The 15,311-nt window shown below is 59.1% G+C and overlaps 2 protein-coding genes across 11 annotated transcripts; both read right to left on the bottom strand.

The window, feature by feature from the left end:
• Positions 1-105: 105 nt before the first annotated feature.
• ALAD (aminolevulinate dehydratase) lies at positions 106-8,879 on the bottom strand. Of its 7 annotated transcripts, XM_054849005.1 has the most exons (13): positions 8,810-8,879; positions 8,445-8,519; positions 5,445-5,592; positions 5,229-5,279; positions 4,383-4,479; positions 3,714-3,849; positions 3,159-3,242; positions 2,851-2,939; positions 2,478-2,533; positions 1,678-1,765; positions 1,157-1,243; positions 794-923; positions 479-697 (listed from the first exon to the last, which is right to left on the bottom strand). In XM_054849005.1, the coding sequence occupies exons 3-13, from the start codon at positions 5,555-5,557 to the stop codon at positions 612-614; spliced, it is 1,017 nt and encodes a 338-aa protein (XP_054704980.1). In that variant the 5' UTR covers positions 5,558-5,592; positions 8,445-8,519; positions 8,810-8,879; the 3' UTR covers positions 479-611. The 7 variants fall into 7 exon arrangements, with proteins under 7 accessions (XP_054704976.1, XP_054704977.1, XP_054704978.1 ...); XM_054849001.1 differs by lacking the exon at positions 2,478-2,533 and having other exon boundaries at positions 106-697; XM_054849002.1 differs by lacking the exon at positions 2,478-2,533 and having other exon boundaries at positions 106-697; positions 8,814-8,870.
• Positions 8,880-10,734: 1,855 nt separating this feature from the next.
• POLE3 (DNA polymerase epsilon 3, accessory subunit) lies at positions 10,735-14,629 on the bottom strand. Of its 4 annotated transcripts, none has more exons than XM_054849172.1 (6): positions 14,570-14,629; positions 14,262-14,337; positions 13,468-13,553; positions 12,626-12,744; positions 11,962-12,137; positions 10,735-11,884 (listed from the first exon to the last, which is right to left on the bottom strand). In XM_054849172.1, exons 2-5 carry the CDS (start codon positions 14,325-14,327, stop codon positions 11,977-11,979), a joined length of 432 nt encoding a protein of 143 aa, XP_054705147.1. In that variant the 5' UTR covers positions 14,328-14,337; positions 14,570-14,629; the 3' UTR covers positions 10,735-11,884; positions 11,962-11,976. The 4 variants fall into 4 exon arrangements, with proteins under 4 accessions (XP_054705147.1, XP_054705146.1, XP_054705148.1 ...); XM_054849171.1 differs by having other exon boundaries at positions 10,735-11,881; XM_054849173.1 differs by having other exon boundaries at positions 10,735-11,488.
• Positions 14,630-15,311: the final 682 nt, after the last annotated feature.

Raw genomic sequence — 15,311 nt, 5'->3', positions numbered from 1 at the left:
TTTAGTAAAGCTCAGGACTAAGGGAAACCTGGAACAAGCGGGGGCTGAGTGCCAGGTGCTCAGCTGGAAGCATGTGGGTGCTGAGTGTGGCTCGCACCGGGTGTATCAGAGGGGTGAGGGCACCGGCCCCTGGCCCGCGTCACACCCACTGGTGTCAGTGGCCCCCGTGGGGGGGTTCAGGCCCCCTCTGGGGTGTGCATCGAGATAGGGCGGGGGAGGGACGGCCCTGCTCCGAGCCCCAGGGTGCAAAGTCTCCCAGGCCGGGGCTGCTGGTGCAGACCAGGGGGTGTGTGCACCCGGGGCTGTACCCGCAGTGTCCGGGGCTGGGGGTCCGGGCGCACCCGGGGTGTGCGGGGGGGGGGGGGGCACGCGGGGCGGTACCCGGGGTGTCCGGGGGGTGTCCGGGGCGCACCCGGGGCACGCAGGGGCTGGAGGTGCGGGGTGTCCCGGGGCTCCCGGAACGGGGGGGGGGGGGGGGGGGGGGGGCGGGGCGGCGGGGGACGCGCGCGCTCCCGGGGCCCACGGGCGACAACCAGCCCGCACCCACCTGCGCCGCGGCACCGCCCGCCCCGGAAGCCCCGCCCCAGCCCCCGGAAGTCCCGCCCCCGCGCTCAGTTCCGTCCCGCCGCCGCCGCCGTCTCCTCCCTCAGCCAGCGCAGGAGCTGCGGCGCGAAATACGTGATGATGGCGTCGGCCCCTGCCGAGAGAACAGGCGCTGGAGCCGCCCCGGGGAGGGCACGGCCACGGGGTCGGGGGGGGAGGGGGTTGCAGGCCCCGGGGCCGCCCGCCTCACCTGCGCGCCTGAAGGCCGTTACCGTTTCCCTGACGGCAGCCTCCAGGCTGAAGGCCCCGGCCTGGGCCCCGTGCCACAGCATGGCGAACTCCCCCGAGACGTGGTACACGGCCAGCGGGTACATGGGGTGCTGAGGGGAGGGAGGTCAGCCGGGGGGGGCGCCCCTGCCCAGGCACCCCAGTGCTCCCAGGGCGAGCATGGAGGGACCCGGAGGTGCCCCAGTGCCCACCCCGACGTGTAAAACCAGCGGTTGCATCCCCTCCGGTTTGGGTGTCCAAATCGCCTATCCCAAATACACACCTCCCCTCCCCCTCCTCCTCCAGGGACACCCAGTGCCCTCGCTGCCCTGCACAAGGAACTTACTCGAGCCTTGACATCCCTGACGATGTCCAGGTAGGGCATCCCCGGCTTTACCATCAGCATGTCCGCTCCCTCCTGCACGTCCCGGTCCTGCGGGGGGGAACACGCGCACGATGGGGCAGCTCGAGGTAAAAGAACATTTTCCACCGAGTCCACAGTTGGTTTTCCCCAGAAGTTTTGAGTCCCTAACAGCCACTGGAACCCACAGAGGGGCTGTGACGGGGAAGAGCCAACGCTCCCCTCGCCAGACAGGCAGTGCCTGGGGAAAGCCATGGCTGCGTGTCCCCAGACCCAACGCCCCAAGCCACAGTGGGGTACGGGGTCGCCAACTCCGGCGCACGCTGGGGACCAGCTCTCTGGCAGGCTGACGGGCATCGTGTTTCTCTCACTTGAGAGGGAAGACCCTCGGCCATTTTGGCTGGTGTGCCTCCTCCTGCCTTCTGCCTCCAACGCCCCTGGGCTTGCTCCGCCCAAACCCACGACCCTTGGTGCTGCCCCGGGCAGCCCAACCCCAGCTCACTCACCACGGCACGCATCGCCAGGCCCCTGGCACCCAGGGGCAGCTGGTAGCATTTCCTGTCTCCGAAGGCAGGTTTGGATAGCGCAGCATCCCTGGTGACAGGCAAGGCAGAGGGCAGGGTGTGAGGACCAGCACAGCTACCTGTGCCTCTTGCCCTGCAAAGCTTCAGAAACGTCAGGACAGGCTAAGACCTGGGCCATCGGGGGCAGGAAAAAGGAGATTGTCCCAAGCCTCAGCGCCCCAGGAGCACTCTAGGAGGTCTGACAGGCCGTGGCCTGGGAGCTGCTTGAACACCCGCTGCTCTCCCCCTGCCCATAGTCTGGGGTAAAACCATGTCAGACATTTCCCTTTTGCTCTTTTCCAAGGCAGGTTCCTCAGGGATGCCCTGTTGGCATCAGGCCGTTCGTGGGATGAGGTCTAACAGCTGACTGAGCTGAGGCTTGTCCCTGAAGCCACCCTTTGGGGCAACCCCAGCTCCTGCGACTCCCCTCCTCGCTGCTCCTGGCAGCTGCAGGCAGCTCCCTCCCTGCCTGCCTTGCCACCAGCACCCAGGACAAGCAGGCAAAGGGGTGGGACAGAAGATCACCTGGGTGATCTTCCCACCAGCCAGCCTCTCATGGGAAATGTACATTAGTCTCCCTTTTGCACCAGGAAGTAGGAGGACAGCACTCCGAAGTGACCAGCATGGCCCCAGCTGCAGCCCAGGCTCTGGCCGAGCCCTGTTCCCAAGTAACTATCTGGGAACGCACCTCCCGGGGAGCCTGGCGCCGGCCAGGGCTGCTGCCGGCTGAGGGACAGACCCACCTGAAGGGACCATAGAAGCACGAAGCAAACTTGGCGCTGTAGCTCATCACTGAGACCTGCAGAGGAGGGCAGAGCCATGAGGGCCGGAGGCTCGGTGCTGCATCCCAGCACCGGGGCAGTAGTGATTCCCTCCCACGGCTGTTTTATACTCTGCCCCACATCCTGCTTCCCCTGCCAGCGGCCTGGCACCTTGCTGTCCCCGTGTCCAGCCAAGGACGTTCCCTTCCTGTGTGCACCGGGGCGCGGAAATGCCTGCAGCACATCCTGGGTGATGTGGGGGTTTGCTTCTCCCACCGCTTGCCCAGTCCCGTTGTGCTGCAGCCTCCCTGCGGATGTCACTCCTGCCTTTGGCACACGCAGATCCCGACCTCACCTTGTTGCCCAAGTCATTGGAGATCAGCGCCTTCTTCACGGCCGCGATGCGCCCATCCATCATATCTGAGGGGGCAACGATGTGGCAGCCTGCAGGGAAAGAGCAGAGATGACGAGCAGTGCCCGAGGCTGTGACGGTGCCTGCAGGAGGAGGTGGCCCCAGGGCAGAGGGGCCACGGGTGCACACGGCTCTGCTGGGGCTGGTGCCAGGAGGGCAGGGGGAGCCTCCCCCGGCTCGCAGCGAACGCACTCCTGGTTGGAGCCAGACTGTTTGCCAAACTCGGGTACCGCTGCCAGGAGACTCCTCACCTGCTCTGGCATAGGCCAGCGCCACTTCTGCCAGCCGCAGGCAGCTGGTCTCGTTCTGGATGGTGCCATCTTCACGCAGGATGCCTAGGAGACAGACCTGGAGTTAGGTGAGGGGCCGGCCGCCTCGATCCCTAGGTTGGAAGTGTGGCTCTTGGGACAAGCTACGGAGATGCTCTGAGCAACAGCAGGGAACGTGTTAAGGGAGCTGGGTAAGGAGGGGACCAGGAGACCGATAACGCAGCACTCCAGGCACTGGACATGACACGTGGGTGCTCCAGGGAAGGGAAGACAGATGGGGACACAGATGGGTGCTCAGATGGACTCAGAAGGCCAGGGAGCGGGTGCCTTAACCACCTGTGCCTCCCACCCTGCTGTCAAAGCCCCGGACAGGTCTCTCAGGCTCAGCTGCCCCAGTGCTGGGGAGCCAGGTCTTGGGGCAGGAGCTGGCCAGGCCCCACCAGCATCCTGAGCTCCTCAGCAGAAAATGGGAAACCCCTGGAGAATCCCAGTGCCAGGAAAATGCCCAAAGAGCAGCCCGGGACCCCAGGCTCTCACCACAATGCCCGTGGGAGGTGTAGGGGCACAAGCAGACATCGCAGGCAATGAGCAGCTCTGGGAAGGTGGAGCGGATCTTCTTGATAGCCTGGATGGCAGGTGTGTCCTCGGCATCAGCGGCGGAGCCTCTCTCATCCTGTGGGAAGAGAAATGCCTCAGCACGCAGCGCTGAGGGTGTCCCACCAAATCCTCCCCGGCAGCAGTTCTGCCCAAGGAGCATTTTCTGAACTGCGAGACCCTGTAACGTGGGGCGGTGTGACCACCAGCGATGGAAGAGAGTGACAGAGTAGTGTCTCTGAGCAGTAAGTGCAGATCTTGGGGCTGCCCACAACAGCTCCCAGCGCAAGGCTGGGTCAGGGGGAGCCGTACGGGAGATGCCCTACCCAGGCCATCCGCCCTGCTTCCTGCAGCGCAGGGCTGACTGTTCTCCTCTGCCTGCAGTGACCCACCACTTGTTCAAAGGGACAGAGGACAGCCAGAGTCACGAGGAGCATTTTGGGTGTCGCTGCAGTCTCCCATCCCCGCCCTGCTTGGCCGAGTGGGGTGCTGGCATGCCCAGAGACCCTGAACTGCTCCTGTGGGATCAGGAGACCCCCCGGCCCCACACTGCTCTCTCCCCCACACCCCTGTGGCTACCCCAAGCCCCCTGCCACCACCACACACGCTGACCTTGTGGACCTTGCTGGGCACCCCAAAGATGAGCACACACTTCAGACCGTCCTCGACGAGGGGACGCAGCATCCCCTCCAGCTTGCTGACTCCATACCTGAGAAGAGCAAAGTGAAGGGGGCTGCCAGGCACCCAGCCCTGCCCCGTGGGACTTGGATGCTGGTCTGTGAGTTGGATGCTGGTCTGTGAGCAATCCAGCACCCACGAGCACCCACACCAAGCAGCAGCTGGAGGTCCAGGGGAGGTGTTGCCTTAACACTGGGAAGAACAATCCAGGACCTTATCTGGGGCTACAGGAGCGTTATCTGCTGGGCACGGACACTCTCTGCTCTGACAGGATGAGCATGCCCTGCCCTTGGATCCCTTATCTTGGTGTCCCTGTTGCAGATCCATCCCACGTGCCCACAGGACCACCCCCCCCGGGCCTCTCTCACCACAGCCCTGCTAATGTAGCAGCAGATGAAGATGGGAGCTGCCAGTCCAGCAAGATCTAATGCAGGACCAGAGCCCGTGTCCTTGCACAGGTTTTCTAGCTGCTGCTGGAAAGCCCATTCACTTCCAAATTCCCTGCGTGCCCAGCCCACACAACATGCGAATACTGTGGGGCATCGTGAGACCGTGGCACTTTTCCTGCCAGTACTGGTACTTTCCCAACATCCCCAGTATGATTCCCTCCACTTCCATGGTGGAAGAATGCTCCCATCCTGCCTGATGCTGGGGGATCCCCACGGCAGGGACCACAGAGGTTGGAAGTGTCACCCTGACCCACGCTCATCTCAGCCATATGTCAATGCTGCTCGGGCACGGCAGTGACTGGCACGCAGCTCGGAGGGGCTGCGTTCTTACCTGGCTTGTCCAGGGAGGCTGGGGATCGGCTCCACCGCATCAGGGCTGTCACTGCAGGAGGTGGATGGGACAGAGATGTGAGGACTCAGTGTGAGAAGGAAGCCTCCCTCCCAGGCTTGTCCACAGGGAATATTTTGGGGAGTAGCTCATGGAACACCTGCGCCAGTCAACCTGAGCACGGTCCGTCCCTAAGCCAGAGAGCCAGGGCTCACTCACGTCACAAAAATGGGGTAGATGAGGTTGGAGGCATCGAAGGTGGTTGCTGTACACTGCCAGGAGCGTAGCACCGGGTGGAAGTAGCCGCTGTGAAGAAGGGAGCCTGCCTGCATCTTGGGCCTTCACCAGGGGGCTGTGGAAGGAGACTCTGAAACACCAGAAGAAACCGGCAGGCTGGTTAGTGGCGGTGTCCCAGTAAGCCATGGCTAGCGGTGCGTGCGAGGGGGACTGAGATCCAGGCAGCCACTGCAGGACCGTCCCTGTCCTGCTCCGGGCACACACAGGGAGCAGGAGCTGCTGCCCAGCCAGCTTCATCCCAGCACCCCTGGGCGCTGCCCTGTGCCGGGTGGGTGTTGCAGGACACACTTCCCGTAAACAGAGATGATGCTGACGCCTCTCTGCAAAACCTCCCAATTCTGTGTGTGAAACCAGCAACTTGCAGCCACCGGTGTCCTCCCGCAGCAGAACCACGTTCACATGGTTCAAGACTACCACCCTCCTCAGGCTCCATCTGCTCCTTCCAGTGTGCGTAACTGTACCAGCAGTTTTCTCGTGACAAGATGGTCATTGCTTAATTTGTTTTACTTTTGCTTAATGCCGTATAACTGTGTGATACAATTTCGAGTAGTCGAAAGCTGCTCTGTGTAGCACAAGGTATTTGTGGCCACAGCGTGAAGGTGCAGTTACAGAAGAGCACGGGCACAGGAAGGGGGAGAGGTGCAGGAGCACCCTGAAGGGACCAGGGCTCTGAACCCTGCGGTCACAGAACTCTGGTGGTAAAGAAAACTTGGGAGTTGGGCAAAACAGACTTCAGGGGTAACAAAGAGCAATTACTCAATATACATAAATCAAGTGTTAGCTATGTTATTGTTGAAACTTTTTCTGTAGCAATATTTTCTTCTTCTGTAACAGTTAGATTTAGTGGTAATTCTGCGATTAGACCACTAAGATTTAAATTTCCACTAGCGTTAAATTGTCACCAACACGTGGTTGGTGAGAGCGTGAGGGAAGGGGCCGGGGGGAGGCGGCTGCCCTGGGACGAGGCGTTTGGCTGCCGCACAGAGGGAGCAGCTGTTACGGCCCTGGGAACCGCAACCCGAGCAGCAGACTGTACGGAGCGGCTTCCAGGACTTCTGCCGGCTGCACACGCAGGGCCACATCCCACAAATGCCCAGCACGGAGGAGCCAGGGGTGCCCCGGGGAACAAACAGCAAAGGCCCTACCACAGATTTTGTTTTAAGGGCTGCAACCCAAGGGAGGCGAGTGGGGGGAGAGCTGGAGTCAGGCTGCTGAAAGTCAGCAGGATTCCTCCGCTGGGACCCCAGGCAGGGCAGGGATTCCCACGGGAGACAGAGCGAACAGGAGGATGGGATTCCCCAGGGAACCCATCCTGACACCCCCCTGGGGGCCTGCACCCCGCTCTCTCCAGAGAGCACAGGGCTCCCTTGGCATCCCAGGACACAGGCCGGGGGAGAAAGTTTTACAGCAGCACTCGCAGCGGCAGTCAGCAAGGGAGCTGGGCTGGGGACGGCTCCATTCTGCTGGAAAACCTTTAATTTGAAGCATTCACCTATTTTACACTCAAGATCCTTCAGATATTCTAGTGCTGAGCCAAATTCTCAGTCTGCATCAGGCCACCCCAGTGCACAGGGCGCTTGTAATACAGCGACATCGCGTTCAGTGCAGGGCTTGAACCGAGCCTCTCGTACCCTGGGCAATCACCTCTGCTTGGGGACGGGGGAAAAGGCAACTCTCAGTTACCTACAGGCGTACAAAAACACGGTATAAAAAAATCAGACTGTGCTTGCGGGGGATGCAGACCAGCTGACGGGCACGCTGGCAGCGTCACGGCATCATTTGGCGAGGAATTTTTAGCCCTGGAAAGCTGCCGCTGCTGTCCTTACTCACAGGGAATGGGACGGCCCTCGGGTGAACTGGAGTTGGCAGCCCCAGTGCAGCCACTTGGCTGCTCAGGCAGGGCTGCAGGCAGGGAGTGATCGAGAACAAAGGGCTCGGTGAACAAAAAATCCAAAAAATGCTTTAAACAGTTAATCCCACGGGAGGAAGGGGAGGGGGGCGGGTGGGACCAGAAGCACCTGACTCTGTATGGGACAGATAGACACCACGGCTCCAGGAACTGCCCTCTCCAGGGGAGGAGGAGATGGGCACCCGCAGAATTGCAGAGCGGAGATAGCAGCCGCGGCGGGTGGGCCCCGGTGGAGCACCCTCCTGCCACCAGGCCCTCCTGAGAAGCCCCAGATGAGGGAGAAGCTGCCGGGCGCAGGCCGCAGGCTCCCCTTCCCACACCGGGCACCCGGTCGGACGTGGGCACCGGGGTGTTACAACCACAGAGCTGCCACACGCCCCGCAACTGCCCCGCAACTGTCCGACAGCCGGGGAGGGATGGCGGCGGTGCAGAGCAAGGTGCCGCAATAAGGGGACGATGCACCACGTACGTTACACCCTCAAATGGGGCTGTTCCCCCCCCCGAGATCCCCTTAGGGCTCCCAGCAGAGCACAAGCGCCTCTTCCTCTGACGTTAAAGGCCCAAATCTGGATTTCTAAAGCAATTTGCTTAATGCACACCCGAGTCTCAGCAAGGAGGGGTTTACGAACAGCCCCACAGCAGAGAGCACATTTCACCTTTGCTCCTCCACGCTGGGACTGCTCGAGGGCCAGCCCAAAGCCGCAGCACCCGAACCCGCACTTCTGCCCAGCCCGGGCCCGGCACAGTGACCCGGGTGCCTTGCTGTATTCGAGGCAAGAGAAGCAACTGCAAAACGAGAAAACCATGCACACGCTGCCCTCCCGTTTGCACAAACGAAACAAACTTCGCGGACGGGCTGAAGCCAGACCCAACACACGCCAAGGGTGAGCTGCAAAGGTCTGCTCCAGCTCCTGATAGCACCGCCGAGCTACCGAGAGATGAGGAAGTTGCTTTTCAGCATTTCGGGATACAGAAATGGATGCAGCTTCATCCTTCGGTGCACAACTATTTACCTGAAGTCCTGGAGACACACGCAAGCTCCCGAAATCCCAGGTGGGAGCAGGGACAGACTAGGAAAGTGGAGCTCCCTGGTGAGAAAACGGAACTGCGGGTTAATTAACAGTCACTAACAAAGGTCAAGACGTTATCGAAGATTTCCTTTTCCAGGTAGGATCTGGAAACGGGGGATGCTCAGGGAGGGTCTGTAATTACACCGCAGGATGAGCAGGGGAGGGCCAGCCCCCTGGCATCTACGGGTTACCGAGCAATAACCGGAATCGTCCCGATCTCCGGCCTCTAAGCAGCCCTACAAGAGGTCGGGGTCGGGGACCGGCTCCGGTCCCCCCCCCGGTCCCCGACCCCGACCCCCCGCACTCACCTACCGCCACCGCCGCGTCCCGCTCCGGCCGTGTGACCGTCCTCTGAGCTCTCGATTTGCATAACCCCGCCCCCTTATTTACATAGTCACACCCACCGGGGAAAGATGGCGGGAAGTCTCGCGCGGCGGAGCGCGGGAAAGGGCTGGAGGCGGCGCGGCGTGGAGGGGGGGGTGGGGGTTTAGGGGGTGGAGGGGCGTGGAGTAAGGTTTTGGGGTGCTGGGGGGGGGGGATGGAATAGGGCGTTAGGGTGATGTGCGGCCATGCAGATGGGTTTTGGGGTGCTGCGGGGGGCACCTGGAGCCAGGTTTTGGGGTGCTAGGGGGTCTGGAGCACAGCTGAATGGGGCATGGAACAGGGTTTTGGGGTGCTAGGGGGTCTGGAGCACAGCTGAATGGGGCATGGAACAGGGTTTTGGGGTGCTGGGGGGTCTGGAGCACAGCTGAGTGTGCTGTGGGGCCGTGCAGCTGAGTTTCAAGTGCTGCAGAGGGACTTGGAGCCAGGTTTTGGGGTGCTGGGGGAGCCCAGACCAGGCCTTTGGGGTGCTGGGGGAAGCTTGGAGCTAGGTTTTGGGGTGCTGGGGGGCCCTGGAGCACGGCTGAGTGTGCTGTGAGGCTATGCAGCTGGGTTTTGGGGTGCTAGGGGAGCCCGGAGCAGGGCTTTGGGGCACTACAGGTGCTTAGAGCAGGTCACTAGGGTGCTATAGGGGACAGGAACAGGGCCCAGGGTGCTGTAGGGGCACAGAGCCAGGTTTTGGGGTGCTGCAGGGGCCTGGAGCTGGGCTTTGGGGTGCTGGAAGGGGGCAGGAGCATGGCTGAGTGTGCTGTGGGGACATGCAGCTGGTTTTTGGGGTGCTGCAGGGGTATCTGGAGCCAGGTTTTGGGGTGCTGAGGGGCATAGAACAGGGCTTTGGGGTGCTGGGGGGCCATGCAGCTGGGTTTTGGGGTGCTGCAGGGGGGCTGGAGTCAGGTTTTGGGGTGCTGGGGGGCCTGCAACAGGACTTTGAGGTGCTGCAGATACCTAGAACAGGAGCAGGGCTGGGGGTGCTGTAGGGGTACAGAGCCAGGTTTTGGGGTGCTGGGGGGCCCTGCCAGGCCAGGGGAGGCTGGAGCCACACTGCAGGCCCGGTGGCGCACAGGCAGGATGTGCAACCTCCATCTGAGAGCACAGGGGGTGCAGGGGGCAGGTTTATCACACGGTGTTCTGCAGCTCCCGCACGGGAACATCGTCTCCTTGGGGTCTCCTTGGCCCACTGTGGCGCATCACCCCAGCCCCCCCATCTCTCCTCTGTCCCCCCAGCCTAGTGCCTCTCACTGGGGCCGAACCGAAGGCTCCTCCCGCCAGGGATACAAACATCAGCACCCACCCCTCGCCTCTCCGATAACTGGGAATCTCCTCCTTCTCCGTAAGCGATTTCACAGCCAGTTTGCTTCTGCCTCACTGCAGGCTCAGATGTGGGTTTATGCAACTGCAACCTGCTCGGTTTATTACCAACAGAAACAAGAGACTCCATTTCTGTAAAAAAAAAATATTAGCTTTTATTTGGGTATTGTTCCCTTCCAGAATATGCACCCCAGATGTGTACTAAAAGAGGACAAAAAGGAGAAAAAAAAAAAGGAGGGAAAGTTAGAAGGAAGGCCTTTTTTGTTATTGGAGATAACATTTCATCTGTCACTGACTGTGCCAGTAGAAACTTTGACAGCAGAAAATCTTTGTTGATTTAGTTCTTTTTGGGAGCTGGGCTTCTGTGTGTGAAAAGCCATTGTGCCATAAAAGCATAAAGCAGAGTAGCTCTGCATCAGTTTTTTGGTGAAAAGGACATCCTGTTCCTCACAAATGCTATTTTAAAACTGCACATAAGCAGAATTAGTGGGTTTTACTTGAGCGTACCTAAAACTTCCCTCAAGTTTCCTTCACCAGACCTTAGTTAAGTTCAAATATTAGGTTTATTAGTCTTCAAAAAGATAAGTCACATAATAAAGCATTTTTTCCCCAAAAAACCCCTTATTCCAATAGGTAACTTTCTCAGAGAAGAGAAAGGAAAGGCATCAAACCTAAGAATTAAAGTATGAAAGAACAAACCTATATGAGTACTAAGGACACAAACAGCTTGTTTCAGCCCATCTTTCTTGAAGGCTATTTTAAAAACCGCAGGCGTGAGGCTGGCTCTCCAGGGTAGGAATGTCCTGTCCTCGCTGCCCTGGAGCCCATCACGCTGGGAGGCAGCCCGCACCTCTGGAACGACTGTTGAAGGCCAACGAGGGACCTCTGATGTAATTAGTCCATTCTAATTGGAATAAAAACCCCACCAAAATCCACCACTCTCTTCTACCACATTTAAACTTGCTGCAACCATCAACCTGTCTGCAGAGGAGGTGATACCATCGGATCCAGTGGTGCCCACAGCTGATGTCCAACAAACGTACCAGTTGATCCAGCCGCCTTTTATCACCCCGAGACACCTTCTAGCCATTAATTTTGCTTCAGATTTTTAAGAAAATTCCTCTTCCAGGGCTTTAAGCACTTTTGGTATTTAGTTGAAATCGTAAGTGCTGTGGAGTTTTTTTAATTTAGGTTGGTTTGGGGGAGAAAGTCAGCTGAGCGGACCACCGCTCCTTGGACGGTTGCACTGCATTGCTGCATGAGTGGTACGGTTCAGAGACACAGTATCGCCGTCACAGCTGCAGCAGGGAGAGAAGGCACAGCCAGAATGCAAGAAAATGAAGGAAGAAAAACCCCAAGTTCACTTGGATAAAAAGCTCATATGTTCAGCTTCCAAGCATCCTGACATCATGTAAATTCTAAACCCCAAAGGGTTAATGACCTATTTGACTCAGCCCCTGAGTTGGTTTAACGAGCTTATCCAACAGTCTCCCAAGTTCTCCCAGCCAGCTTCTGTACTGAGCATCCGACGTCTTTTTTCCCCCTCCATTCCAGAGCCAACCCAACACAACACGCCCGGTCCCAGGAACCCGGGGAGGAGCAGGCCTTCCACGAGAAAAGCTTGAGCAGAAGTCCTTTATGTACAAGGTAAAGCCAAAAAGGGACGGGCCCCGGAGGAACGGTACAAAGCTCTACTGGAAACAAGAGGGGACACAGCAAGGTTGATTTACAGCATTTATATCCCTCCGAACAAATCCCAACCCCTACGCACGTCTCATCAGCAAGCTCAGTTGTCCACCTCTTCCTCATCATTTTGCTCTTCTTCCTCCATCCTTTCGTCATCGTCATCATTCTCTTCCTCTCGGCTCTTATCTTGCTCCTCTGAGTCTGCCTTCTTGTCTTTATCTTTCCTTGCTTCTTTCTTCCCTTTCTGTTCACGCCTGTAAACTAAAAAGAGAGAACACTGAATAATCGCAGGCCAGCGTTTCCACAGCACAAGCAGTACAGTAGCTGATGTCCAACGTCCACTTGCTCTCCAGGCTTACAAGGGGAGCAGCGAACTCACAGCAGCAACTCACCCTATTATTTGAGCTGTGCTGACCAGCTCCATAGGAAATCAGGTTAAGTTTCAGCAGAAAAATGCTGAAAAGGACGCAGGAGTTCACATTTACAGGCAGCACCTAGGACTTTCCTTAGATAAACCTAATAGGGGAGTGAGAGCAGATGAGACTTTCTCAATCCTCATTGGTTGTGAAATAATGTTATCCCAGTCCTGTTAAGGTGCACATTATTTACTCCCCAGGCAAACCACGGTGTAGGATGCTGGGCAAAGAGAAGAGAAACAAGACAGGCAAGTAAATGTTGCTTGTCCAGGGTTCGAGGAAAACAGGACTCGGTGCTGCTTAGACTCCCTGGACACAAACTGAGGACGATACCTTCCAGGGATTCTTTCAAAGGGGCTACAAATCGCTGAAACTCCATTTCCTCCATGGCAGAGAGAACGTCACCAGCGTTCAGCGTTTTCCTCTTCCCCTTCATGGCAAAGTTATTTGCACTAGTCAAATACAAGAAGGAAAACAGAGTTAATTGGTACTATCGTCAATTTTGTCTTATTAAACTCACAAGCAACTTCAAAAATAAAAAGCCATCTCGTAAACATTTGGGGGCATTTTGATCACTTACTAGTAGTAGTTTAAGATACTGTCTTGTTTACATTGGCTGTTTGTGCTTTCATCTAGTTGCACTGCTTTCCCACAGCATTGGCTTTCTGCTTGCCTGGATCTTTTCTACAACCAGGGGCAAGGAGAAAGCCTGAACTTTGGCTGTGGGGTGACAATTCCACAAAGAGCACGTGACACCAGAGGAGCGACAGCCTGCACAGCACATTCCCAGCCACCCCAAAGATGTTGCTGTGTCCTCTGCGACTGGCCCAAGGCTGACTAGGTCGGCTCACGCTTGCCCTGACACAGCTATGTGACTTGGAGAGCGAGCGAAGGGCTCTCGCCGGTGCCAGGAACGGCCACGCAGCCATAATCTAAGGGTAACGGCAGTTTGGGAGTCCAAACGCCCCTGCTGGGGTGGGGGCACCCCTGTGTGCAGGGCCAAGCTGCCCTCCCCACGGGTGTGAAACCCAACCGCTGCAGTCTGGTACTGGGCTAGGCTAAAGATTGGTTTGTTTATATACACAGACAATACCGCAACAAATACGCCAGGACAGCCAGCAGAGAGGGGAATTATAAATCATCTGCACTGGTTATCTGATGCAGCAAATTCTTACCATGATGTTGCATAAAGCACAAATACGCTTGCTGCTCGAGATATGGCGCTCCGAGCTTCTTTGGAAATATTTACTCCATCGGGAAGCTGAAAAACAAATTCAACTTTTATCAGCAGCTGCTATAAATAACTTAAACTTGCATAATTCACATTAGTTCCATGAAGGTATTCAGAGGGCTCAGCACAACTGGAAACCAGTCGTGGATCTTGGATGCTATCACAGAAACGTTGATGCCAGCTGAAAGCCAACCACAACTGGACTGTGCTCTCCGAGACATGGGAAGCTACACGGAGGCCACGTAACGGCTGGACCCGCGTGGGTCTGGCCACCGTCTTGGGGGCAATCCGGCCGATGACTGTCACGTTCCTGACACAGACCAACCGCCCCGCCAGAGCCAGACACACTCATCAATGTCTCGCAGCTCGAGACCACGCATACCATTAAATTAATACAGGAATTACTCCAGACTGTCGCACAGACAAGGATCTGCTTCCGCTCTGATTTTGTGGGGGAGCGGGTTCAGTTAGTCCCGCTGCGAGAGGCCCCTGCCTTTGAACTTTCCTTCTGATGGTTACATGGAACATCACCGGGGGGTGTGCAGCCGGGGCCCGCCCCGAGAGCACCCCTCCGGCACGGGGGCAGCCGGCACCGCGCCCCCTGGGGAGGATCCTCCCGGGCCCTTCTTGGGCAGCAAAACCGCGAACAACGAGACCCCAGCGGGCGCTGTCCGGGGAGAGCTCGCTCGTCCGCAGCCCCCCCGCCCCGGTGGCCGCGCTCCCGGGACCGGCACCCACCGCCTCCTTGATGATGCGGGTGATGACGGCGTTGGGCAGGTTCAGGTCCTCCGGTCTCTCCGCCATCCTGGGCCTCCTGCAAGGCAAACGGGGCGTCACCGGGAGCGGGGGGTGCTGAGGGGCCCGGGGATGCTGAGGGACCCGGGGGGGGACACCCACGACTGAGGGGGCCGGGGTGGGTGCTGAGGGGGCCCGGGGGTGCTGAGGGGCCCGGGGATGGGTGCTGAGGGGGCCCGAGGGGGGACTGAGGGCCCCGGGGTGGGTGCTGAGGGGGCCCGGGGGTGCTGAGGGACCCGGCCCGGCCCTACCTCGCCCGGAGCGGCCGTACGAAGCGCGCGCTCCGCCGCTGCCCTCTGACCTCTGCCCCGTCCCGGCGTGCAGCGCGGCCCCTCCCGCCCGTCCCCGCCGTTGCCTGGTAACGGGAAGGCGGCGGGGGCGGCCGGGCCGCCACGGAGAGCGGGGAGCGAGGGGCGGCGGGCCTGGGGCTGCTGGCGGGGGGCACGGACGGGCAGTGGGAGCCTGGGGCGGGAGGCAGGGGTAGGCGGTGGAATACCGGCAGTTAGGGGGGGCCTTGGGGGTGTAGGGGCTGGGGGCGGGAGCAAGGGCAGAGGGCGAGAGCCTGGGGGGAGCCAGCTGATGGTGGGTGCCCATGGGGGCACGGGCTGTGCCCCTCTAATGCTCTCTGGCCTCTCCCCACAGTGCTGAGAGGGTGAGGGCACACAGCCTGTGTGCGTGCCTTCAGCTAGGGCATCGCTGCCCCGCAGGCCCCAGCCCCGTGCCTGGGCCAGACTTCTGTAATTTCACAAGACTGTATCGCTGTTGATAACCTGACAAGGTGATGAAAGTACGTAAGCTCAGAGTGCCAGGAGGGGGTAGAGTATAGAACCACAGAATCCCAGCCTGGTTTGGGTTGGAAGGGACCTCACAGCCCACCCAGTCCCACCCCTGCCATGGGCAGGGACACCCTCCACCAGCCCAGGTTGCCCAAAGCCCCATCCAACCTGGCCTTGAACACTGCCAGGGAGCCAGGGGCAGCCACAGCTTCTCTGG

The sequence above is a fragment of the Grus americana genome, chromosome 20 (assembly GCF_028858705.1).
Source record: "Grus americana isolate bGruAme1 chromosome 20, bGruAme1.mat, whole genome shotgun sequence".
Lineage (NCBI taxonomy): Eukaryota > Metazoa > Chordata > Aves > Gruiformes > Gruidae > Grus > Grus americana.
Note: the sequence above shows the minus strand (reverse complement) of the source record. Positions and strands in the feature narration are given on the sequence as shown.